The sequence below is a fragment of the Branchiostoma lanceolatum genome, chromosome 8, assembly GCF_035083965.1.
Source record: "Branchiostoma lanceolatum isolate klBraLanc5 chromosome 8, klBraLanc5.hap2, whole genome shotgun sequence".
Taxonomy (NCBI): Eukaryota; Metazoa; Chordata; class Leptocardii; order Amphioxiformes; family Branchiostomatidae; genus Branchiostoma; species Branchiostoma lanceolatum.
In genome coordinates, this window is record NC_089729.1 from 2396210 (window position 1) to 2421900 (window position 25691).

At 44.7% G+C, this 25691-nt stretch overlaps 2 protein-coding genes across 6 annotated transcripts in view; one reads left to right on the forward strand and one right to left on the reverse strand.

The window, feature by feature from the left end:
• The first annotated feature begins 1471 nt into the window (after positions 1-1471).
• Positions 1472-17212, forward strand: LOC136440491 (polycystin-1-like protein 2). Its single transcript, XM_066436541.1, has 23 exons — positions 1472-1477; positions 1823-1966; positions 2634-2730; positions 2934-3103; positions 3273-3512; positions 3847-3960; positions 5826-6055; positions 6461-6600; positions 7633-7745; positions 8282-8512; positions 10271-10438; positions 10789-10949; positions 11542-11740; positions 12184-12297; positions 12714-12812; positions 13075-13275; positions 13518-13629; positions 14005-14240; positions 14394-14568; positions 14712-15338; positions 15483-15623; positions 16099-16179; positions 16815-17212. Exons 1-23 carry the CDS (start codon positions 1472-1474, stop codon positions 17210-17212), a joined length of 4197 nt encoding a protein of 1398 aa, XP_066292638.1.
• A 3728-nt stretch (positions 17213-20940) lies between these two features.
• Positions 20941-25691, reverse strand: part of LOC136440735 (tektin-3-like) — a 40626-nt gene continuing 35875 nt past the window's right edge. For all 5 annotated transcript variants that reach the window (XM_066436838.1, XM_066436837.1, XM_066436840.1 and 2 more), the window contains exons 8-12: positions 25546-25689; positions 24928-25150; positions 24329-24483; positions 23866-23947; positions 20941-22442 (exon numbers count right to left, since the gene is read on the reverse strand). In XM_066436838.1, coding sequence (XP_066292935.1) covers positions 22308-22442; positions 23866-23947; positions 24329-24483; positions 24928-25150; positions 25546-25689 — 739 coding nt within the window. In that variant the 3' untranslated portion in view covers positions 20941-22307. The remainder of the gene's footprint in view (positions 22443-23865; positions 23948-24328; positions 24484-24927; positions 25151-25545; positions 25690-25691) is intronic.

Consider the following 25691-nt stretch of genomic DNA (forward strand, 5'->3'; position numbering starts at 1 on the left):
TTCATTTGACTACGATGACCCCCCCCCCCCCCCCCCAATGCGCTTGGTCAACTTGTCAAAAACGTTCAAATCGGTCTTACTCAACATACCAGCTTTTTATCTTGACATATTCGGTGAGCACCAGACTACTCACAGCCGTAGTCTATGCAGTTTGAATGACCAGTCGCCATCTGGGATTTATACAACCCACCTTATTGTCATTACCTATAAACGATAACGTCACGCGAAAACACCATATTGCTACAAACAAACAGAACATGTGCAAAAAAGGGCAGGTTGTGTTGTTCCTTAATTTTCCCTTAAGTTATGTACCTGTTGGTTTACTTCATGTAAAAATACACCTAACTACAGAGGTCTTACCAACCACCACACCTGCAAGCCCTACTACAACGGCGAAGAGCACGACGACAACACCCGCGGCAGAGTCCACCACCCCGCCGACTCCTTCTCCTGTCAGCACCGACATGTCCACATCGTCTGCTGCTCCTTCCACCACCAGCACTGCCTTCAAGACCACCGCTACAACTAAGCAGGGGGATGCCATCGGTAACTTTTTTTTTTCTTTCAGGCGTCGATGATGTAAGGATCAAAATGCAGATTTGTAACTGACACTAAAACCAAACAGCAGTCAGCCTCAAACAGAAGTCGTAACCACCTTAAAGTTAAAGTTACGAAGATGCGTAGGGGGGCGCCCATCTCCATACTTAGCCCTTGAGCCACACAAGCGCAAGTCACTACAGCAGGGGGCTGGTCCACTGGCAGTGGTGTGTGTTTAACTTCCATACTTTTTCCCAAATGCTGAGTGCTAAGCAGAGAAAGAAGTATGTACTATTTTTAGAGTCTTTGATATGACCCGGCCGGGGTTCGAACTCACGGCCTACCGTATGAAAGGCGAACACTCTACCAATTAGGCTATTGCACCGGTAACCACCTTTGAGGGTCTACTTGAGCGAGTAGCTTTGTTAAAGTATTCCTGTAACTGCTTAGCCCAGTGCCTGAACTACATTGTAAGGTGGACCTTGCCAATGAAATGAAAGATGTTGATTCATTTTTCGCACAGACTCAGGCCTGGAGGAGACAACCACAAGGGTCACCCCGACGCCAGCTATGACCTCCGTTTCACACGTACGTAAGGTCCTTTACTTATTTTGCAAAAGAAATAATTTTGTCTGTTGGTTATATGCAACTTGCTATGTTCAACAACAACATCGACTAAAAGTGTATAATCCGCAAAAATATACTTAATTGAATCTATCTGTAGGAAACGCCTGGAGCGAGTGAGAGCAGCCCTCGGCACGATGGAACCATAAACACCATCACTGACCTGCAGTACGACAAGGACGATCCTGGGAGCTTACTGGATCAGCTCATTCCGCACAAGGGACCAGGTGCAGGCGGGTCTTCCTCTGTGGACGGAACGGTGAGACACTTCAAATAGAAGATTTGTGTTCACCTAGAGGCTTCCCTAGCGATGTTAGTAACTTATTCTAAGGTCACAGTTCCCAACCCGGGGCCCGGTCGGGCGGTTAACAGAAACGAAAAGTATGGTATAAAAGACATAAAAAAAGGTGCAAAATTAATCATGAGCGCTATTTGTGAATATCCATGATATGAATTGTTTGATTTCGTTCATGCAAACAGCCTGGTCGAGCCCCGGTTTGGAAATTGGACCTTAGCATTACTTGGCTGTCTTCGTTTGCTTGTTTGCAGCTTAGACTTTAAGAATGTGCAAGATGTGTTCTAAGACGAACTGTAGATCATCTCGTCGTCCAGAAGGCTTTATTATTACACTTTAAAATGACGCTGTTTCCGTTTGTCGCAGGTGGACTCGGCAACCTGCACGGAGGCCATGGCAGCCCTCGCCAGACTGTCTCGCGCACCTGCAGCCGAGGATGCCACTGAGACAATGGCGATGATAACCAGTGACGTCATCAGCCTGTGTGGGACACTGCCGTTGGATGCTCAGGTAATGATGTTGTCATTGATACCACTCTTCTTTTCAAGTTACAAAAATCTACACTTTCGAGTAAACCGTTCCAGCACATCACACATGATCTTTCCATAGAACTTCTCCAAGACAGTTTGGATGCTGGGCGGTGATGAAATGATGGTCATAGACTGACAGTCAGGGTTGATAGAACTGCAATACTGCAGATGTCGTCATCATCATTTTTAAGAGCTAGTTCTCGACTCTCTCCATCTACGTCTCCAGATTTGGTTCACAGCTGTCCCCTACAGAAGACTGTTTGGTACATTCTAGTAAAAAAACTTCTCTGTCTCATATCTTGTATCTCCATAGCATAAGTAGTCTCTACCAGACTAACAGCGTCGGCTATAGAGAGAACATTTGCCGGGGGACTTTGGCCATGGAGGATAACATTTCCATCTACCAGACTAACATGTACAGCGTCGGCTATAGAGAGAACATTTGCCGGGGGACTTTGGCCATGGAGGATAACATTTCCATCCGCTGTTAGGCTCCAGGGTTGCATATTTGACCCTCTCTCCGTAGCCTACTCCCTTCATACAATTGACTCTATTTGGCCAATTTCTACTATTTTCCCGGCGACCCGCAGAGACTGGTGGAGGCTAAGCATAAGTACTATTGACCACAGATGTTTCTATTGTTTCAGGCGGAGGGAGGTTACGTGGTGGGAGCCATGACGGACTCCATCAAAGGACTGGCACGAGGAGGGGCCAGTATGGAAGAACTCTCTCCCAAGGCAGCAGGTACTTGGCGTGTCGTGCACACATTAATTGATTCAACATTCTTTCTTTCTTGTGTGAACCTTTGACTCTTTGTCTATTCATGAGAAGCTCAAACCGGCCAGCATGCCACTTTTCCTTCAAGTCATGAGGGCGGACATAAGGATCAGCAAAAAAAAAAACACATAACAAAGATACATGATGGACATGTTGTTGTCTCCCTGCAGCTGTGGTGGACACCGTGGCTGCCCTGATGGAGGCGGGAGGCTCGGAAGCAGTCCCGGAAGACGAGGAGGACGCCGCAGCGCTGGACAGGCTGCCTCCGCGGAAACGGGAGGAGTTTCGTCAGCAGATGAAGGAAAAACACCGGGAGAAACTGGAGCGACAGTGGGCCTATGTAAGATTCTTCTTTTATACACCATACTTGGATAGAGAACATTCAATCCCGTAATATCTTAGACGTTGGATCATTTTTCTAATTTAATGACCAGATTCTTTGCATAGAAATTGACCATTTTCTACTCACCATCTGCACCGTCCTAAATTATGCTTTCTTTTACACGCAGCAACGAGAAGCGACCCAGGCATTGAAGAAGAACCTAGACAGCATCGCTGACGCTCTGCTGGACAGCAAGGGCAGCGCCGGACGGGTCGAGCTCGGCTCTAAGGCTGTCCAGATGGTGCTGGAGAAGACGTCCGGAGGAGGGCTGGGAGGGGCAGCTGTCTCTGCGCATGCGGGAGGAGTGACGTTCCCGGGTCCGCACGCCCTGCACGAGGGAGGGGTTGCTGAAGATGCAGACATGAAGGCAAGGATTTCAACTGCGTCTTAATCTAGGACTTGTTTTCCACAAGCGAAAAGTGTAGAGTATAGTGAAACGAGAAGAGGAAGATCTAGATAGCATTATTTTAGACCGCAACGGCATGCGCAAAGGGCTAAGATTGGGTCCAATGCAAATTAAATAGATGCTAGATCTGCTAATATTACAATCATTACAAGATGTCTTATCGTAATGTGTCCTTTCATCAACTGATCCTGATCACTTTGTGCGATTCTCTTTGTTTCCTAATATGATGTACAAAGGCCACTCTCATTTTTTACGTATCCGGTAAAATTTCAACGAAACCGTTGTTGTATGACAGGTTGTTGGATTTGCCCGGAACCCGTTCGTGTGGGACGACTCCGCAAAAGATGTCAAGTCGTCTGTGGTGGACATCGAGCTGAAACAACCGGGGAGAGGAACCCTAAAAGTCAAGGTGGAGTTCTTTCTATGTAATTTAAAACAATCAGGTTTGTTGGACAAGAAATAGAAAATCACCGACGTATCTACTCAGCAACCAGTAAATTCTCAAAATCATAACAAAATTACAGAGACTTGTACATCCAAAATAAGTCACTGGAGTTCCCAAAATATTACCATTTATACATATGAAAGAACATGTTTGAATAGCCTCCTTCGCAGACTTCCTATAACGGCGGCGTATATTGGGAGGGGAGGGGGGGCAAGGTTCTCTAATGCCGGCAAGGGAGTTGTGTAGCCAAGGGAGTTGTGTAGCCAAGGGAGTTGTGTAGCCGAGGGACGTCTTTTTCTGGCGGAGTTTCCATGTAAGACATCACGAAATCGCCGGCGAATGCACCCGGATACACGTCGACATGCCGACCTGCGTGCCGATTACCGGCGCTACGAACGTCCCTTGTGTGGGTCCACATCACGAAATCGCCGGCGAATGCACCCAGACACACGGCGACATGCTGACCTGCGTGCCGATTACCGGCGCTACGAACGTCCCTTGCTCGCACGTAAATGTTACCCGACTTGTGTGAGTCCACATCCCCAAAACGCAGGCGAATGCATTCAGACGGCTTGTGGTATGAGTGGTACACGGTGGTATAGGTGGTTTTCATACTGAGACGAGCTAAGGAATGGGCAGCGCTCTTGTGAGGCCTAAGGCACCGTATAGGTGGCCAATCCTTCTACGGGGCAGACGGAGCTATCTTCCGCCTGGGTCTAATTTGGCACCCGGTGGTATAGGTGGTTTTCATACTGAGACAAGCAAAGGAAAAGGCAGCGCTACTCTAAGGCTTGTGGTATAAGTGGTACACGGTGGTATAGGTGGTTTTCATACTTAGACGAGTGAAGGAATAGGCAGCGCTACTCTAAGGCTTGTGGTATAAGTGGTACACGGTGGTATAGGTGGTTTTCATCATATACCACCGTGTACCACTTATGGCTTGTGGTATAAGTGGTACACGGTGGTATAGGTGATTTTCATACTTAGACGAGTGAAGGAATAGGCAGCGCTACTCTAAGGCTTGTGGTATAAGTGGTACACGGTGGTATAGGTGGTTTTCATACTGAGACGAGCGAAGGAATAGGCATCGCTACTCTAAGGCACAAGTGTTACACGGTGGTATATGATGAAAACCACATATACCACCGTGTACCACTTATACCACAAGCCTTAGAGTAGCGCTGTCTATTCCTTCACTCGTCTAAGTATGAAAACCACCTATACCACCGTGTACCACTTATACCACAAGCCTTAGAGTAGCGCTGCCTATTCCTTCGCTCGTCTCAGTATGAAAACCACCTATACCACCGTGTACCACTTATACCACAAGCCTTAGAGTATCGCTGCCTATTCCTTCACTCGTCTAAGTATGAAAACCACATATACCACCGTGTACCACTTATACCACAAGTCAAAAGTGGTACACGGTGGTATATGATGAAAACCACCTATACCACCGTGTACCACTTATACCGCAAGCCTTACAGTAGCGCTGCCTATTCCTTCACTCGTCTAAAAAAAACCACCTATACCACCATGTACCACTTATACCACAAGCCTTAGAGTAGCGCTGCCTATTCCTTCTCTCGTCTAAGAATAGTGACCTCCTCTACCACCGGGTGCCAAATTCGACTTAGGCGGAAGAGAGCTCCGTCTGCGCCGAAGAAGAAGTCGACCCACACAAGTCGGGAAACATTTACGTGCGAGCATGGGACGTTCGCAGCGCCGGTAATCGGCACGCAGGTCGGCATGTCGCCGTGTGTCTGGGTGCATTCGCCGGCGATTTCGTGATGTCTTACATGGAAACTCCGCCTTCCCTTTTTCTTCAGGACCTGCCGGAAGACATCACCGTGGTGTTGAAGAACGACCCGGACCTGTTCGCCACCCCCCGTCTGGTGAGGTATTCGCCGTTCCCTAACGACACCATGGTGTTCCGCACCTTCCGTGCCAGGAGGAACCAGACCTACGGAGTGGCCGTCAGCCTGGTGGCCCCCTACCCGGCCGCAGTGATGTACGGCAAGCTGGGAGACTTCCCGAACGAGACGGACTATGACTTCAAGTAAGGTCTTTGAACAACTGATGAGCGGAGAAAAAAAATCCTCATTGGGCTCATAGAAAGATTATTGAGATATCATCTGATGACCTCAGAGATTATTAGAAAATCATTCAGATCATTGAAACAGTATTGAGAGATCATTGAAGGACCTTTGGCATCATTGAGCGTTCACCAAGCGACCGTGGCGAGATAGTTCAGATTTTTTATCACACTTTGGCCTCACATCATCCTGTAAGATTGTCAGTGAGGTTTGTCTAGAGTTAACAACATTTGTGATGACATAATGTCTTGCTACGCTGTTGAAATTTCTTTAGAAACAGAAGTAACGGTGTATAAACAAGAGCTTAAAAGGCATTTCACGCCTGTGCCTATCAGCATTAACTGTAATATCTATCCCTTTACACACAGGAAGGAGTTCAGCTGGGATGACTTCGTCGCTAAGGCTGTGCCGCCTTACGACGATGTCCACACCACCTACACCATACTGCAGCCGGACCCGGCAGTGGACAACGGCACAGAGGACTACACCATAGGCCTGCAGGTGGACGGTGAGTGACGTCATGGGTTCTGTGAACGTTGCAATGGTTTACGAGCGAGCTGACGTCACCGGAATTTGTTATGTTTCACAGCAGATGCGATTATTTGTAAAACGCTGGATAGTGATAGGAGCATTGGTTTGATACATTTCATCTCATATATCGGTGCAGTATGACAAGTTGTATTGTAGCCTTTTCTGGTCAAACGTTACATCTGCTTGCTCTCTGTAAAGAGTATGTCAGATAATGATGATTATTGTGATGTTGGCGAGTTTATTCAAAATTGTCATCTCATGATAATGAGAAGAAATGTACAACAATTTTGCACTGGGGTGCAGATTTGAAACCGACTGTTTAAGTCCCTGTATAAGGAAGAAGAGTATTTATCTATAAGTAACATACAGCATAGAGTAGCTGTCACTAAATTCAGGATTAGTTGTCACAAATTACATATTGAAACAGGAAGGCACAACCACACGCTTCTAGAACATAGAGTTTGCCAATTTTGTGAGTTAAATCAAATAGAAGATGAGCGGCACTTCATTTTAGATTGTAAACTTTACGATATAGAAAGAAATGTTCTTTTCAAATGTATTAATGAGAAATTCCCATGCTTTGAATATTTAAACGCAACGGATAAATTCATATTTTTGTTGCGTCTAGATAACCCTTGTATAAGAAACATGATCTGTTCATACATCTACACATGTACAAAGAAGCGAGAAGAAGTTGACTTTACTAGATTAGCTTAGCTTATCCTTTTCTTCTACCATGTATGTTTACACAATGTACTGTACATATTTCACTGTATATGCCACTTAGATGTTAGTTTGGTTTGTGTTAAACGACCTGTATCTAGCCCCTCGGGGCACGAACATACAATAAAGGTCTTCAATCATCATCATCATTAAGAATCGTACAGGATGATACAAGCGGACCACTTGCCCTAGCATGGTGTACGTACAATTAGGTAATGTTTGACTTTTCAGCAGATGTTCATATGTCTTGCTGGAATATAACCGTTGTGTTCTGTTTTCCACACAGACTGCCCACCAACGGGATGCCCCTACACGGTGGACATCGTGCGGCTGAACTGCGTGTTCTGGGACCCCGGGATAGACGTGGAGCTGGGCTCATGGAAAGGGGACGGTTGTCGGGTAAGAAAAACAAATGCCATGAAACGATCCTGTACTTGACCTGGAAATGTAAAAGCCTTCTATCCAATTTGAGATCACAAAATGTTCTCGTTGTTCTTTTAATGACTGGTATGTGCCGGCATACAGGTTTGTTATGTGGAATGTTTTCCGCTTTTCTACACACGTCCTACGGGCTGTCCCTTTCAAGCACAATGTAGTATATAACGCAGGGGAGCGAAAACAGCCTGGATTCCAAGGTGATTTAGACTCCATATATATAGCAGACATTTGGTCATTGTCATTTTTGATGATGAATTCGAAGTATTGTTTTCTCTTTGCCACCGTGCTCCCAACAACATTTGCCTACGTAATCAACAAAAATGGCAATATCAAAACAGTGTGCAAATTTGAATCTTAACTGTTATCTCTCCCTTGAGTCACATAGAGGAGAAGTCACTAATAATTGATCCAAAGAAGATGTCTTAGACTAACCATTGGACCAATAATGTCTCAACTTGCAGCTACTAACACATCACGTACACGCATTACGTTTCCAGGTGAGCCCGGCATCTACCCTGCCCCAAACAGTCTGCCTGTGTGATCATCTGACCAGCTTCGGAACCTCCTCGGAGACCGAACCCAACAGGATCAACTTCAAGACTGTCTTCAAGAGGTTCGTGGATCTGGTCAACAACTACGCCGTGTGGACCACCATGGTGGTGCTGATGGGGATGTACTTCGTCATGCTCTATCCCGCTCGCAGGAATGACAAGATAGATGCGCAGAAGGTATGTCGTGATTGGTGAAGATTGTTTTATGCTTTCCGAACGCTCATCGCTTATCATTATCCATGCATTAGTAGTGAGATTCCAGAGCAGGAATCAGTCTTCCATTGTTTGAGTCCACTGTGTCTTATCCTTGGTAAGCGTCCCTTGCTTCTTGGAGGACATGGTCCTTTGTCATTGATGTGTGTCCTCTGTACACTGATTATAAGTAAATTGACTGGTGCTGCTTTTTATGTTTAGCCATACCTAGTATGGCTAAACGTATTGTTTTTACTCATATTTCTTCTCCTTCTTCTCCTGTCAAATCTTCAAATCGATTCATTTCTGTCATTTTTTGACCAAATGACCTGAAATTTGGTACAGAGGTAATGTAGGCAAAAACCAATGTACGTTTTTTTCCTTTTTTTGATATTGACCTTGAAAGTGATTTCATTGAGGTTTTTAGACTATTTTTAGCACATCTTGGCCTCCTGCGCCCTGGTATTTCAACCGAATGACCAGAAATTTGCTGTATATGTGGCTTGAACAAATATTTAAAGGACTACATTCCCATTTTTGGCACACATATCTTCAAAACGATTCATTTTGGGCTTTCTTGACAATATTTGCCACTTCTGTCACGTTCAATACTACATATGACCTAAAGGTCAATGACCCCAAGTGCCTTGCACCTGGCCTTGCATGCCTGTGAGCCTTGCGACCACCTGATTGGTCAATTGAGTTAATCTAATTATCTTGCATTTCTGGCACAGGTGTAGGCTAGTATTCATGCCAAATATGGTATGGGAATCCCTAGGACATGTGATTACATGGCTTTGTTCACTCTTTTTTGAAAAAAGATACACATCTCCAGTTCCTACATGTATTAAACCAAAATAATGTGAAATTTGGCATGTAAACAGGCCCTCATTCAAATGTTTGCCATACAGCCTTTCAAAACGATTTTTTAAACAAAGAATTTTTCGGTTTCGTTATTTTCAACCCAAAGTGTATACTATTGAATCATGCATTCAAACAAAGGGGTGTCACATTTTTATATTTCACCCATACTATCGCTGAAATATGTTGTTTTTGGTCATTTCCTTCTTCTCCTGTCAAATCTTCATATATATCATTATGTATACTATCGAAAAGTTCATTCTTCCCTGGGGTTGACCTTTTTTAATTCAATTTTGAACTGGGTTGATTATACGCAAGAGTGTAATTTTCAGCGAATATTTTTCCACTGGTGTAGTTTACATGGAGATGGCACGGAATATCCCATTCTTGCAAGGGGAGGATTCTGTAGTCATTTCTTTCAATTTTGAGCTGGAATGATCATGAAAAATTCCATTTGTTAGCAGAAGTGTATTTGTTAATTAATAAGTGGATATGGTTTTGGACTGGTCCATATTGTGTTGATGTGCTACTGGAAGACTCCATTCCTGTATGGAGAGACTGATAATTGTTTTTAAACTCAATTTTGATCCATTTTTTTAGTGGAAGTATTTTAGAATGGTCCATTGTTATTTTGGGAGAGTCCATTTTTTGCATGGCGAGGAGTATGGCTAAACATGCTGTATTTGCTCGCAAATGTTGCCTTTCTAGTTGTTAACCTTTTACCTGTTTGCACCGAAATACAGCAGGTTGTATGGCTGTGTGTTCTTGCATCTTGAGTATAGTACTAGCCTACATACTCTGAGCATGTTTCGTCTCCCTCCATCATCTTGAAGGTAGTATTTTTCATCCTTGGTCTAAACTTTAGTCTTCTTTTTGTAACAGTGGAGTGTCAAGAACGTGCACGGCAACCGGGAGAGCCACCCCTACCGGTACCTGATAAGGGTGGACACCGGGCACGACTGGGGAGCCGGGACTAGGTCAAAGGTCGCCTTCGTGCTGAACGGAGCCTTGGGCAGCACGGGTCCGAGGGAGTTTCAGCAGGATGACATGGTTAGTCATACAAACAAACATTATCTCACTGTGTCTCTATGTGTCTCACTCTCTAACTCTCTACCCTTTTCTGTCCCCTTTTCTCCCTCTCTGGCTCTATATCCCTCTCTCTTTCTTTGTCCTTTTTCTATAGTTCTATTTCTCTTTATGTTTCTGTCTCTTTCTTACAAAATATATATAGAACTCCAGGAAACTTTACATAATTTTCACAGAGTCTTTCTGGAACGAATTGATATGTCTTAAATGTTTCATGAAAAAACCTCGTAAAGCCAATGTTCCAATCTTCATTATCTCTAGTATCCTTGACTCGATGAATGCTGTCTAGTTGATTACCCCATTTTATTTCCCAGACCTTCCAGACCGGAGGCGTGAACACCTTCCTGCTGACCACCCCGGAGCAGCTGGGCTGCCTGACCAGCCTGACCGTGTGGCACGACAACTCCGGGGCGGGTCGCCATGCCTCCTGGTTCCTGGAGAGGGTGGAGGTCACAGATCTGCAGATAAACAAGAAGTACCGATTATCTAATGTCATATTTGTGCATTGATTGTTGTTCAATCTACTGTATACTAGTCGTTACTCTAGCACTAATCGTCGTATGAAAGTCACTGCTATATACTTTTACCATCATCATCCTTATCACCATCTACTATCTTCTTCAGCTGTATTATCATAAGCATAGTACAACTGTTATAATTGGTCCCTCTTCATGTTGTTCCTTTCTGTCATTATCATGCATCTTGGCAGTATATTGAAAATCTCTGTTCAAGCTTCTCCTGCTTTCTGAAAAGGTATCCTTTATAAGTAAGGAAAGGTTTGGAAACAGCCATAGACTACAATCATTTTCAACTCTAGATCTGTACAGGTCCAAACTTGTATGTAATGATTTTGGCTGCTGTTACCACCACTTGGGCTGGTGCTAAGAGAGCTTTTGTGTCAAACCCAGCTTGTCTGTAATGACATTGGCTGTTGTAACCACCACTTGGGTTGCTGCTGAGAGACTTTTTGCATTGTTTTGTGCAGAACACAGCCTGCCTGCAATGATTTATGCTGCTGCATCCACCACTTGGACCGCTGCTAACAAACTTTCTGTGTTCATTTGTAGGACCCAGTTCGTGTGTAACGACTGGATGGGGGTGGAGCACGGAGACGGCCGTCTCGTGCGGACCATGCCCCCCACAGTGGAGACGGACGTCTCCCTGGGGCAGCGCTTCAGTCTGAAGCTGCGCGAGAAGTTCAAGGACGGGCACGTCTGGATGTCCGTGGTGACGTCACGCCCAAGGAGCTACTTCACCCGCGTGCAGGTGCGTGCGGTGACGCGTCAAATTCCTGCTCCGCCAGATCTTTGCTCCGTGGGGTAGCATCCTATTACCTAAAAGATGATCTTTAGCGTCAAACACGTTACTACATGTTTTTCAATGCAAATCAAAAACTTATCAATTCTACCAATATTTCTGACATCTAAGATACTCCTTGAAATGTGCCACAGAAAGATAGATTGAAAGAAAGAAATATTCATAGAAATACAGATAGAAAGGTAGATAGAAAGATAGATAGATAGATAGATAGATAGTTAGATATCATAGATAGAAAGATAGATAGATAGAAAGATAGATAGATATAGGAAATTTCATCTTATGATCTCACAACCAATCGCACTTAGATGACACTAGGCAAGAGGTTTTCTGTGAATAGATGTAGCCTATATAGCCATGTACATTAATTACTGTATTTCCCCCTATTGTAGCGCCTGTCGTGCTGCATTTGCCTTCTGTTCTGTAAGATGATCACCAGCGCCATGTGGTTCAGGGGGTCCGAGCAGGGGACATCCACCGTCGTGCTCACCATTGGGTCCATCGAGGTACGTGTTCATTTGTTTTCTCTCACTATGGTTGGGATAAACTTACTTACACGTACACCAAGCACAATGGACATCAAACATAAAGACTGTAAACCGAATCTTGAATCTAATACGAATGGTCTGAACACGTGATCCAACGGACGCATGACGTAAGCGACGAGTCTTTGATGGATGGAAGTTGATATCCCCATCCGTCACAAATGAGTGAAACCCTGAGGATTCGGCAAATCTGATCATGATTTCCTTGTGTTTGAAATATATCTCTGCTTAACACTATTCACCAACATGAAAGAAATTTCATGCCAACCTTGTACATCGCTTCTCAACCTTTTGTACCTTACCTATATGTGTATAGTAGCAAAGAAGTTGTTAACTTTGTTAAAAGTACCCCAATCTTTTGTTTTGTTTCTCTACAGTTGACTGCGGAGACGCTGTTGGTGAGCCTCTGGACCACTCTGCAGGTTTTCCCCGTCAACTTCATCATCGTGCAGATCTTCCGCCGATGGCGCCCAAAGGTAGGGCCTCAATAAGAAAATGCATTAGACGGATAGATATTAGCTGGATAAATAAATGGATACACAGTTAGATATACATAGATAGATAGATACGTAGATAGATAGACGGAGAGATAGATGGATAGACAGACATTTGATAGGTTAATAGATAGATGGATGGATGGATGGATGGATGGATGGATGAAGGGATGGATGAAGGGATGGATGGATGGATGAATAGATATTATATAGATACATAGTTGACGTCTCTGCTCCACCCCAGGGCGTGCCGAAGTCGTCTGGCCGGAAGCTGCCGTACTGGTTCCTGTACGTGGGCTGGGCGCTGCTGGCCCTGACCACCCTGGCCTCGGGGTTCTTCCTGCTGCTGTACAGTGTGGAGTGGGGCAAAGACAAGTCCGCCCAGTGGCTCACAGCGTTCGGACTGGCCTTCCTACAGTCCATGGTGGTGGTCCAACCAGCTCAGGTAAAAATGATCATTTAATCTTTTTTCTATGACAAACAGGAAGCACAAGGGAAAATTTATGCTTGACAAAATAGAGTTTATTTCGTTTTGCATGATTTCATTCAATTTCATTTCATTCTTGGCCATTATTATGCTTTAGGTATACCTTATATTTAACCTTTTTTTACCAATGAAGGCAGCCAATAGACTTTCATAAAGTCATTTGTCGTTTGTTTATTTGTTTGTTTTTGATTTTACTGAAGGCTATTATCTTGGCCTTCGGGACCTCAATCCTCTTTGGTTGTCGCACAAAGAAGAGCGACACCGACGACAAGGATGAGGATGTTGAGGCGGGAAAACTGCAGCCTGTCGATGGCAAGTATTACACATTGCACCATGTTCTTATTCCCAGGAGTGGCTTCTCGTACTCACTCTAGATCTGGGCGAACCCAAGCTCTTATACATAGGGATGGTAGGTTCTTTATTTGAACGCACTCGAGTGGGGGTCTCCTCAAATGACTGACTCTTCCAGGTTCCACCAACCAGCTTGGCGGCTATGACATGACGTGCAAATCGGTTTAGGTCAAAGGTAGACTCTTTAACTTACCTGCTCGATCTATGGATCTTCTGAAACATGGCCGTTACCCTTCCAGGTTCTGCAACCAGCATGGGGGCTGTGACATCACGTACAAACAAACCATAGCTCGGTGTTGTGGCTTTGTTTAACAGTTTGATGACTTCTTTCCACAGAGACACTCCCCACCCAGCCCCAGACCGCCTGGTCAGAGCTGGAGGAGACGGAGCAGCTGAAACAGCAGCGCGCGGAGAGGAAGAACTGGCTACAGCTGAGCAACAACGGCAAGCGGTGCCTGGTGGGTATCATCATCATCGCTGCTGCCCTGCTGATGGTCCATGAGGCGTGGAGTCCTTCCGCTCCTGCCATCAACGAGGGGCTCAAAGCTGGATTCATGAACGGCACCGACTCGGTAAGTTCCCTTAAACTTCACTCTCTACATTGGTCTAATGTGACTTCCTCTTAATCTTCATCTTCATAGTTTGAAATAGTTCAGGCAGATTTTTTCAGGAGATGTTTTGTTGGAGAAAGCAATTTATACACCGAACAATCACGTTTGCTCCAGGTAAAGGCACATGAGGACGTGCTGCCCTGGCTTGAAGGTGACTTCGCGCGTCAGCTGTACCCGACACAACAGTACAACGGCGAATCGCTGGGCTGGAAGGACAGTGTGTTCATCAGGAACATGCGCGCCTACCGTGTGGGGCCGGTCCGCCTGGGACAGTTCAGGGCTCACACAGGTACAATCAATAAATAAATGGATACGCCCATCAAATACAATTTCTTTTCAATGAATGGGCACAATAAAGTAGAGATTAGATATTAAAAGGAGTGTGCGTACTTTGCGTTGTTAAAATTTATTGGTATTCCGTCTTTCTCTCAGGCATGTGTGACGTCTCACTGCCGGCTCTCCACTCCAACCAAACGTGCGTGAAGCCACACTTTAGCGGGGTAGCGGGTAAGACCCTCGCGTCCTTCCCATGGTCGAAGCCCGAAACGTTCAGTCGCGTTGTCCACGGGAAAAGAGGCTCGTACGGCGGACCGGGCTACAGCGTCTCCCTCGGCGAGATGAAAGCGGAGATGATGGAAGCACTGAAGGCCCTGAAGGCAAGCCAGTGGATCGACCCGTACACGGCCGCACTCGTGCTGGATCTGACGCTTTACCATGTCAGTACCAACCTGTTCAGCACCGTGTCCGTGCTCTTCGAGTTCCCTGCAGCAGCGGGAGCCATCGCGACCCTCCAAGTCGCCTCATTCCCACTGACCGCGCTGGGCATGGCCCCCACTATAATTTTCGTGGCCAAGGCGGTGTTCTTCGCTTGCCTCCTGTACATCATCATCCGTCTTGTGAAGAAAGCGCGCAAAGAGGGGAGGTCCTTCATCCTCCAGCTCTGGACCATCGTGGAAGTCGCGTCGGTCGTGACGTCACTCTACGTCATCGGGGCGCTCGCTATGAAGGACACCTTCGCGGGGAGAGCAAAGGCACTCATCAAACAAGAACTGAGGAAGGGTACGTCGTTTCATGTTTACATTGTATGCCTACATATTTTTTGCATCACAGCTTTAATTAGTATGAATGAAATGTTGTCCAAAGAGGTAAATGTTTAGAAATATCTCAAACTTTATATGGGTGTTTCTAATATTTTACATACAGATCGACGCAGCTTCGTTGACCTGTCCGATGTCGCCTTCTGGAGCGACCAGCTGACCGCCGCCGTCGCCATGGTGATCTGGTTCAACCTGGTGAAGATCTGCAGCCTGATGGGGGTCAGCGCCCGGGTCCGCACGTACCTCGGTGAGTTCTGATTGGATGGCTGTAGTCACGTGACTATGACGTAGGTCAGCGGCCGCCATTTTAGCCCGCACGTACCTCGCTGAGTCCTAATAGGGTGTCTGTAGTCATGTGACTGTGACTTACGTTATCGGCCACCATTTTGGCCCGCACGTATTTTGGTGAGTTCTGATAGGGTGGCTGTATTCACGTGACTGTGACGTACGTTAGCGGCCGCCATATTTAGACCGGTACGGGTTATGTTAACTGTGTTAACGCCTTCGTGAGTCAAGATGCCTTTTCTTTCCCTCTTTCTTTAAAAGGAGCACCAGATTGCTTAAACCTCCTTACTTGTCGCCATCTTGGGTCTATCTCACTCTCCAACATGGCGGCGGACATCTGCCGAGATTCTCTATATTGAAATACCATTGTTAACATTTTCTCAGTCCTGTTCGCTCCAAGAAATCCTGTATCTTATTTGAATTCATCTGTTTTCCAGATGTCCTCATCCACACCCGCATGCAGATGCTGGGCAGCCTGATTATCTTCATCCTGACCGTCACAGGCTACGGCATGCTCGGTGAGTTGCTGGTCTATTCGTTACTCAGCCCTTATAACTAAAGTTTTACCGCCCTCTAGTTTATTTTTTCCAGCTTTCCGTTGATCTGGTGAGTTTGGAGGACATTTCGTGGCCCTTACAAATAAAGTTTTGCTTTGTTTTTTTCCCTTACAGCATTCCTTTAAAGGTTGTACGTCGTATGCTTCTCTTACGTTCGGAACGAGTTCCATTCCTGATGAAGCGATGTTAACAACTAAAGCATTTTATCTATTCATTGGTTCAGCGATATGTACATACCAGGGTTGCCCAACTAGCCGGAGGCTATCACTAAGGGCGAACCCATGCGTGATCATGGAACTGTAGGTTTTGGACCATCTCACACCGGGGCATGCCCCCACTCTCTTTCGAAAGGTGTGGTGACTTCTTTTACGTGCGCGGGGTGCTCCCCAAACACGGGACCTCCATTTAACGTCCTATCCGAGGCACGTCCCTAACCTCAGATGAGCTAGGTACTCATTTACACCTGAGTGAAGTAGGAAAGTCGTGTTAAGTGCCTTTCCCAATGAAGGCAACGGACATGCCCGGCTTCGGTCTGATGTAAACTAAGTGCACACTCTCTCACTCTATGTCACTTTCTGCCATTTTTGTTTCCACAGGCTACCTCCTGTTCTGCCCGTACGTGGATGCATTCCGGTCCCTGAAGTCCGCCATAGCCGGCCTGACGTTCCTGCCGTGGGGAGAGGTCGGCTATGACGTGCTCGCCACGCCCAGCGAGGTGGTGGGACCGCTGTTCCTCTTCGCGTCCGGCTTCACCATCCTGTACCTGCTGCTCAGCTTCACGGCAGGCGTGTTCGTCAGCGCCACGTCCGCCATGATGGGTGAGAAGGGCAGGGGGAGGGTCGCGGCGGCACAGCAACGGGAGAAGAGGCTTGCTAAGGCCGCTAGACAGGCCAGGGCTGCCGCGCCTCCAGTGCGTAACACCTTACACTACTGCAACTGCGATGAGAGTAACGAGTGTTTTGGTCAGACCCACACAGCTGAGACACGGGTCTAGATTAGTCAGGATTCGAGACCACTTGTGGTTGACCTACATTGTACCGCTGTACAGTAGGTTGACCACATTTATTGCCTGCGTTGTACTGATGTACAATAGTATTGACAACACTGTAGTTGAGGCTAGCCGATGGAGCATTTTGGATAGGCTCACTAGTAAGTTTGATAAGGCTGGATTTGAGATCACTCGTGACTAAGTCATGTATTTCCTACATTATACGGCTGTTCAAAACTAGCATTGACCTTTCAACCACAGGTCTCGATGAGACTGGATTGTGATCACTTATAAATACATGTAAGTTATTTATTGCCTGCGTTGTACGGCTGTACGACGCTATTGATACGTTTGAGTTAATACTTCTAAGATACAGTTACAAAGCATGATACTGTAGTTATACTTTGTTGGATTGTACTTAAGACTAGAGCGTTTGAACAGGCTCATGCAGATGACTCGTGGAGTTTGATAAAGCCAGATTTGAGATCACTCATGACTGTATCATGTATTCCCTAGATTGTACGGCTGTACAACACTAGTATTGACCTTTGATTGGAATAAGAAGATCGTGAGACTTTGTTGATTAGATTGTACTGAGCCACTGTTTAGATTGGGCTGGATTAGGATTACTTATAAATGTGTTATTTATCGCTAACATTGTACGGCTGTACGGTTATATTGACACATTTGATTTGCAACATATATAAAGTTACAAAGCATTATAATGTAGATACTGTATTTAAATACATGGATACCTTAAGAGTTAGATCCACTGTTCGTGGGTTGCTGATTTCAAATTGATAAATGGCTTTAGATGAACTGAAAACCGAAACGATAAAGGCAAAGTAATAGAAAGTCAACGACAAGATTAGATATCAATAGAAGAAATTATAACTTGCATTTTCAAAAAGAAGAAATCATTACCACGAAGTCTCATATCAATTCAGGTTATACTTGGCATGGTCAGAAGAAAAAGACGACCTGACTGATTTTAAAACAAAAAAAAGATTTTCGAGATTTTTGACGGCCTAAAATTGCTGTTCTGGTTGTGCTTGATAAGGGAAACTAAATGAAAATTAATATTTCCAAAGACATTATATCAGTTTCTGGGTCAAGCTTGTAAATATTGCGTGTGTCTACTAAAATTGCAAGACATCTTGTAGAGTAGCAGCATTAAAAAATCAGCAAGAAAGTACAAATTGGTAAAATCCTCAGATAAAGGACCAAAAAGACCAAAGGAAAAATTTACATCCAAATTCGGATTACACTTTAAAATGGTCTGCACAGACGAAAACCCATGCCTATAGCGCCTGCTGTATGTATTCATTTTCAGGATACAAACTTGTCTACATTACCGACGTTATCGGATCAAAAGTGGATAATCGCATTCAGCAAGAAATTTCACATTTTTGGGGAACAAGAAAACAATTCATTCAGGAAACTTCAAATGTGATTAAAATGAAGAATTTCACAGGGCGACAAATCAAAAATTACGATATTGATGTATTTCTACCTTGTAGATTTTACAGCGAAATATCTGTTCGACGTCTTCATTGGAATAAAGTTTTATCGACTTGCTGATTCAGTACGCGTCTTTCTTGTATGTAAGAGATGCAGCAGCCTTTATTCCCTCTCCATGCAATGTCTTTTGGAAGTTGAATAGTCTAAAAGCACGTGTGTGGTTATACAGCAGAATGTGGCATTAGTTGAAGGTCACCCGTGAAAATGTCTTATGTGTGGGTCACGACATTAGCAATAGCTGCCTGTGTCCCACGTGTGTTACACCGTTGCAATTCTAATAAAGTCAAATGAAAATAAAGAAGGCATTCCGCGACAAATGTTCCGCTGAGCCCCTGCAAACTTTCTCAGCAAGGACATCACTTGCCACTTTCAAATCCACCTTTAATCTTCCATATCACAGGAGGAATTTTCATGCTGAAAGCTTTTTCTTAGAACTTGAAGCAAGCTTCCCCGTGATTGCTCCCGAGATGGGCACAACCTAAAACTTCTGAAGACTAAAGGTGTACAAACATTCGTCATCATCATCCACTCAGTGTACCCCAAAACATCTGATTGGCTCTCAATTTTTTGTAAGTTGAAGTAGATTGAAACATACTTTATTTCCAAATTGTCCCTTTAACCATGACGAAAGTACCGCATTGTTTAACGCAGTGAACACGCCACCCTTGTCAACGTTGCCACATTCACCGTCAAACAAAAAGCCACATTCTCTTAAATTCACAGAACCCACAAATTGTAGTGAAAGTGGGACTTGTTGTCTTCCTCTGCTTTCAACAATGAAGCCAAATCCAACCTATTTAACTGCATCCGACGCTAGGTTTTGACTAGCCTCTTTTACAATAATGTCCATCACTGTCCATTGTCACATGTACAGTCAAACCTGCCTATAGCGGTCACTCAAGGGACTGGCCAAAATCGACCGTTATGGACAGGTGGCCGCTCTATAGAAACGGTTGATTTCACGAGCAATAAGTGGCACATGTTTTCTGTACTCACTGAGAAACATTTATTCACATCATAAAACCTCCTTGTTCACATACATGTAGTCAAACTTGGTCTGCCGACCACTTGCACAAGACGACCCGATGCTCGGCTCAAGATGACTGCTTTCGGTAGGTCCGGATTTTTCCACAAGCAAATAAAGTCCAAGTCGATCCATCGATCCGCCCCCAATCCGGAGCACATGCGACCAAAATGTGGCCGAAGACAACCGTGTCATTATCAATTGCGCGGGGACATGATTTATCAGCAAATAATTGCGCAATTTCACGGTAAAATCAGCCTGTTTGGGTCGGATTCCTTGCCGGGAGAAAAAAAAAACACAGCTGCAAGATGGCTCATGTGAGGTCAAAGGGTCATGGGATAGTCTACTGTAATGTGGGTGCAGCTGCAATGTGTGAGTTATGATTTCACTCTACATTAGACAGTACAAAATGTAAACTTATTTCGTCAAAGAAGTTCTTTGAATAAAGAGAACAGAATATACAAAGAATGGATGACTTTATAACCTTTTCTTAGAGGATAAAAGGCATCTGTATTTTTTTAACAAACTGCTCGCCCATGGTACTACTAGTGAAGTAGCCCAAGTAAACAAAGCGTCCCGCTAGGACCGCGCGCAAGACTAAGCTCTGTTTGTCCAAGGAGGTTGGTTTGTCTGGAAATTTCTGGCGTCTTTAGCGGGTTTTGGAAATTCAAAACCAACACCAGGAGCAAAATAAAACCATGCACAACATTTTCATGGGTAACACTGCAGCTATAATGACAATTTCTTCTGCCGAGTTTTGAAAGAAGGTTCCCGAATCTTGCGGCGACCATGCGCCGTGACCGTTATCGGCAGTGTTTCCAGACCCGCGGGACCGAAAATCGTGTGGCCGCGACCGCGTTGGACAGGTGACCGTTATAGCCTAATTCTTAATGCTTACGTCAATGGGAAAAATCCAAGGGACCGACAAAAAGTGACCACTATGGGCAGTTGGCCGCTATGCAAAGGTGGCCGCTAATACAGGTTTGACTGTATTTCCCCTATGTTCCCACCATGTTCTTGCCATTTGCCTTCGGGAATGAACTTCCAAATTAACTATCATCAAACAAAAATCATCTTGACATCTTGAAAAGGTGATAGTCACCTGCTATGTCAAACCTTCCACAAATGTGGTAAATGAAAATTAAAAAAAATATTGAAAAAATAAAAGAAAGTAATCTGAGAGTCCGGCTGAGTGCAAAACGTGCTTTATTTACATGAAGAACAAACACTTTACAGTCAAGGCGCCGATAGTAGAAGATGCAGCACTGGAAACACATCAGATCTGTCAGATCTCTCCGTATCAGTGGGCTTCATCAGACAAATGCGGTGACACGATATTGTGTCTTCAAGCCTCGATAACATCGCTTCCTGTATAGTATGATACCTTATCGTAACAAAGCCCGGGAAAAACAAGACTTGAAAAGATAGTTTCAAACTGTAGATCGCATTGAGTATGTATTATAGCTGAGACGATGCAGTTTTTACAGTAGTTTGATGGTTTGCCAACAAAACAAGTTCAAAGTTATGAATATATTAAAGGAATACGTTCTCCTCAGTCCAAATGGCTCTTTCAAACTGAACGTTTTCCACAACTTAAAAATAGCACAACTGCAACACAGTAATAGTACACCTATAGTAGTACACCAACATAACACTAGGTACGGTTCTCTACAGTTCTTTCTTCAATACAATTCACTGATAGTGTAGAATAATACAATGTAGTGCAAATATACATAACATAGTATCTGTAAAAAATAGCAGCATTCAATTCGTGGATTGGCTAGATAAGTCTTTGGGATAAACTTTACAAAAATTATGTATGGTTCTTTGAGCAGCTTGTTTACTAAAACAGGCATCATTGAGTTCATCTAAGTATGAAAGTTGTTGAGAACACACTAACGCCAGTATACTACATATTACAGAATAGATGATTCATGAATTGCTAAAATGGGACTTTTAGTTCAAAGAACCTTACATGGCATTCTGTATAACACTTTTCTACAGTAATCTCTCATGCACAGTGATTCGTGGTAAATAGAAATGTCCCCTGTTTGTTAAATCCATCGCGAGAAACAACAAACATCTTTTGAATTTTATGTCAGTGGACACGTTAATGTTGGGATGTGATCATCGTTCATACAAACATGTTTCATTTTCACTGTGCCACCGAATGTGTTGTAGAACACTTGTAATACTCAAAAAGGTCTGAAATGTACGAATATATCAAAGATTTCAGTTCTGTCAGCTCCAGTTGACATAAATGGTAGACTGTAGCGACATCCGGTGTTGTTTTCATATCTGGTTCATGTAGACGCCCAACAGATTTTACGACAATGAGTTTATTGCCAATATACGGCACATTCGATTTACTGCCGATTTACGGCACGTTCAAGATGATGTCCTTTGACATTTTAGACTCGTATCGCAATAAACAATATAAAAAACGTTTTTACAACAAACACAAGCTGTCGGAAATCTGTTCGGAGGTAGCGGAACCATTTTCGTAATTTTAGTTTCTGCCAACAGTAGAAAAACTGTTAATACTGGACCCCGGCTCTAGGCGTATCCCACAAGCCTCGGCGTGGTGGGGAACGTTCTGCGCATGCCCATGCACTTCTCCTGGTCGATGAAGAGAGAGTTGGCCTTGACCGAAAGGTCGTGCTCAAGGGCGTCCTTGGTGTGCACCAGGGCCTGGGTAGGGGGGCAAGGTCAAGGTCAGTATAATGTCGATATCATCATATTTATATCATCAGCAGTTTCCTGACTGGGACTGCGAAGAAAGACATACGAAATATAAAGGACAAATCGTGTATAGCCGATTAAAAGACTTTCAAATACCAAAGCCTTGCACACTTGTAAGGGTAGGCCAAAGAATACACTCTTTCACGGCTGTCCATAAGACGCTTTGGATAATGGAGTTTTTACGTCGAATTAAAATTCAGTCCACGTCATTGCACACGTCATGCCTTACGCTAATGAACTTCTAACCAACCTATTGTTAGATATTAGCAATAGTTCAAAAGTTGGCATGCATTGTAACTGTTACAATTGTCGCGAAATAAAGTTTTCTTGTATCAACCAGGTGACGGGAAACTGATCAGGAGAATGCCCGCTTTACCGACATAGGACTGTCAGTGGCAAGGTCGATCACCTCAACAAAAATTCTTCACATTCACATTTTGGTGATACGTATCAACATCCTGTTCTAGTTGTACCCGCTTCTAAAGCTGATATGAGTGCGGTTGACACGCTTCTGCGACTGATATCTTATTCCTGCGGGACTCCTCAACGTCAGATATGTCTGCATTTCTGATGATGAACTTGCGTCATAAATGTTTCTCTTCTCAAATTGTTAACAAGATAAGAAAGACATTCTCTGCTTCGAATGTATAAGAATTTGCTGAGTAAGCTGAATATTCTGAGCTACAACTATAACTGAAAGTCTGTAGTTGATGACATGGTTGATACTTGGTTGGCAAAAGAGTCTAGTATATTCTACTTCAGGGCATCCGGAGATGATCAATCAATGATCAGAGATGATACCCGAGCAGAAACACATCTTCTGTTCCTAATCTTGATACATGATTTTTGCGAGCACTTGATTCAAATCGGGAGGCAAACTATCCTGTACAACAGGCACCTGGCACGATGGGCGGAATCGATGGATTGGTTGATTTCTTTCGTTCGCCAAGAGGTTCGTGTTTTAGGGTGCGCGTGCTTGTCTGTCTTTGTGAGCGGCGTATCTCAAAAAGTTGTGCATAGATCTTTGTGATATTTGGTATGTTGGTAGGAGTTGGCAAGGGGTAGAAACCATTAGATTTTAAAAACCCTATTAGCTCTCTAGGGTACCGCCGTGGAACCTCCGGTTTTGACATCTCTTGTTCTGGACATGCTATGCTCGTGATTTTTGAGTGGTGAATTGCTCTTTGGAGGGAGATTGAATCGTGTATGTTTGGGCCCCCTAGTCTTGATTGTACTTGACTTCAATCGGTGAAAAATAAATCTACTACGGGCAGCTGACGGGATAGGTGGCATCGATTGATTTGTTGGTTTGTTGGCTTGTTGGTCGGTTTATTGATTGATTGATAGATTGATGATTTAGAAGCCGACTCACCTGAAGAGTGTCCTCTGCCTGTCGCAGGCGGAAGTGCAGCGTCTCGATGGTCTCTGCGATCTGCCCGACTTCAGAAAACAGCCTGGGAACAATAAACATGCGTTAATCTTTGCGTTCTACGTGATAGACGTAACTAATGGAATTCAATGACTTAAGCTTGATTAACATTTAAGTGAATCAAAAGTGGGTCTTGTCTCTACCTTACAGAATCTACTTGGGGCCTGAAGACCTTTCTTTTTACGTCTATCTGTGTACTGGTAGTTCTCTGCACAGCTTGTTAATGAGTAGTTCGTGTTTATCTATCTTTTTTTTATTTTATTTGCCTGTGTTTGGTGGGTCCCTGCACAGCTTGGTGTCTGTCTGTTGGTACGTTTGTTTGTTTGTCTGCTCACCTGTGTTGTGGTGGGGCCTGCACATTTCGGTGTTTGGTAGTTTGTGTTTGATTGTTTGTTTGTCTGCTCACCTGTGTTGTGGTGGGTCCCTGCACAGCTCGGTGTTGGGCCTGCGTGTCCGGGAGTCCAGGCGGGTCTGCGCCACCTTCATGGGCGCCTCCTTATCCGCGATGGCCCTCTTAATCTGCAGGATGGTCTGCTCAGTCTGGAAGATCTCCTGGAGGGTCTGTGGAGGGGGGGGGAGACATCAACAAGGTGAGCAACGACAAGGAAGCGTGTACATTAGAAAATAAATCATTCCAGTAGATGAATATCTAAAGCATAATTCTTTCGGTGTCCCCAAGCCAGTCCTTTTTGCCTTTGACTGTTGAATGTGTGATCTTTTTTTGCTGTTTCCAACTAACTATGCAAGGACGTAACTCTGGCAAGTCGGCAGTGTTTCACTTGTGAATTCTTCTAGAAAGCTTTAAGAGGGATTAGAAAGCAAAGGCGTGGTTCAACGGCAGGCCACGCACCTTAGCCAGATGCTGCTGCATCTTGTTCTTAGCAAAAATCTGTCCAATTTTGTGTTGGAGATAACAGTGCAACTTCAGAATGATTTCTACCAACACTTTCAAGCCAGTAAGTAGACGCGTACACAATATAGATTATAAAACGGCAGGTTGCATACCTTTGCCAGATGCTGCTGCAGCTTGTTCTTGGCGTCCATGGTCTCGGAGATGCGGTTGGAGAAGCCCACGTTGACGTTGTTGAAGTGCGCCCACATCTCGTTGGAGCACTGGTTCAGCAAAGCCTCGATGTCGGCCCGCAGCTTTGCGGAGGCCGCGCGCTCCGACTGGGACCGCAGGATGTTGTTGTCGCTGAACTTGGCCCAGGTCTCGGGCACCGTCACACTGCAGGGGGCAATCAATCAATCAATCAATCAATCAACTTATCTATTTATTTTACCAGCAGATCACGCTCAAAGATTTTAAGACGTTTTGTATTGTTTCGTGTGTGGGTCACGACACCAGCAACAGCTGCCTGTGTCCCACGTGTATTATACCGTCGCAATTCTAATAAAGTCAAAGTCAAAAAAGGAAAGAAAGGGTAAAGAAAACTCGGAAGAAAGATTCAAGGACATAAAGGGAGGGACAAAAGGGAGGGGAAAGGCAGGATAGAAACCAAGAGAGAAAGACCTGCCAGGCAGCTACAAGAAGGAACAAGATCAAGAACAGAGAGACCGATAGAATATGAAAGCTGGCGTGCAAATACCTCTCCGCAGGCGGCGCTATTGAGCGGTACTTACGTGGCGTCCACCTTCTCCACGCCCCTGTGGTAGGCGATGCCCTCGGAGCTGTTCCTCAGCTGGTGGCAGTAGTCGTCGATGCGGTGGGCCACGTGCTTGTCGCTGACGTCACGCTCCAGCTCGTGCTGGGCCGCGCGGTTGTTTCT

Bases quoted from the DNA above. Each gene is read 5' to 3' on its own strand.
- LOC136440491 (XM_066436541.1), top strand. The intron at 3,961-5,825 runs GTGGAGTTCTTT...CTTTTTCTTCAG, and splicing joins GAGGAACCCTAAAAGTCAAG to GACCTGCCGGAAGACATCAC. The intron at 15,339-15,482 runs GTACGTCGTTTC...TTTTACATACAG, and splicing joins CAAACAAGAACTGAGGAAGG to ATCGACGCAGCTTCGTTGAC.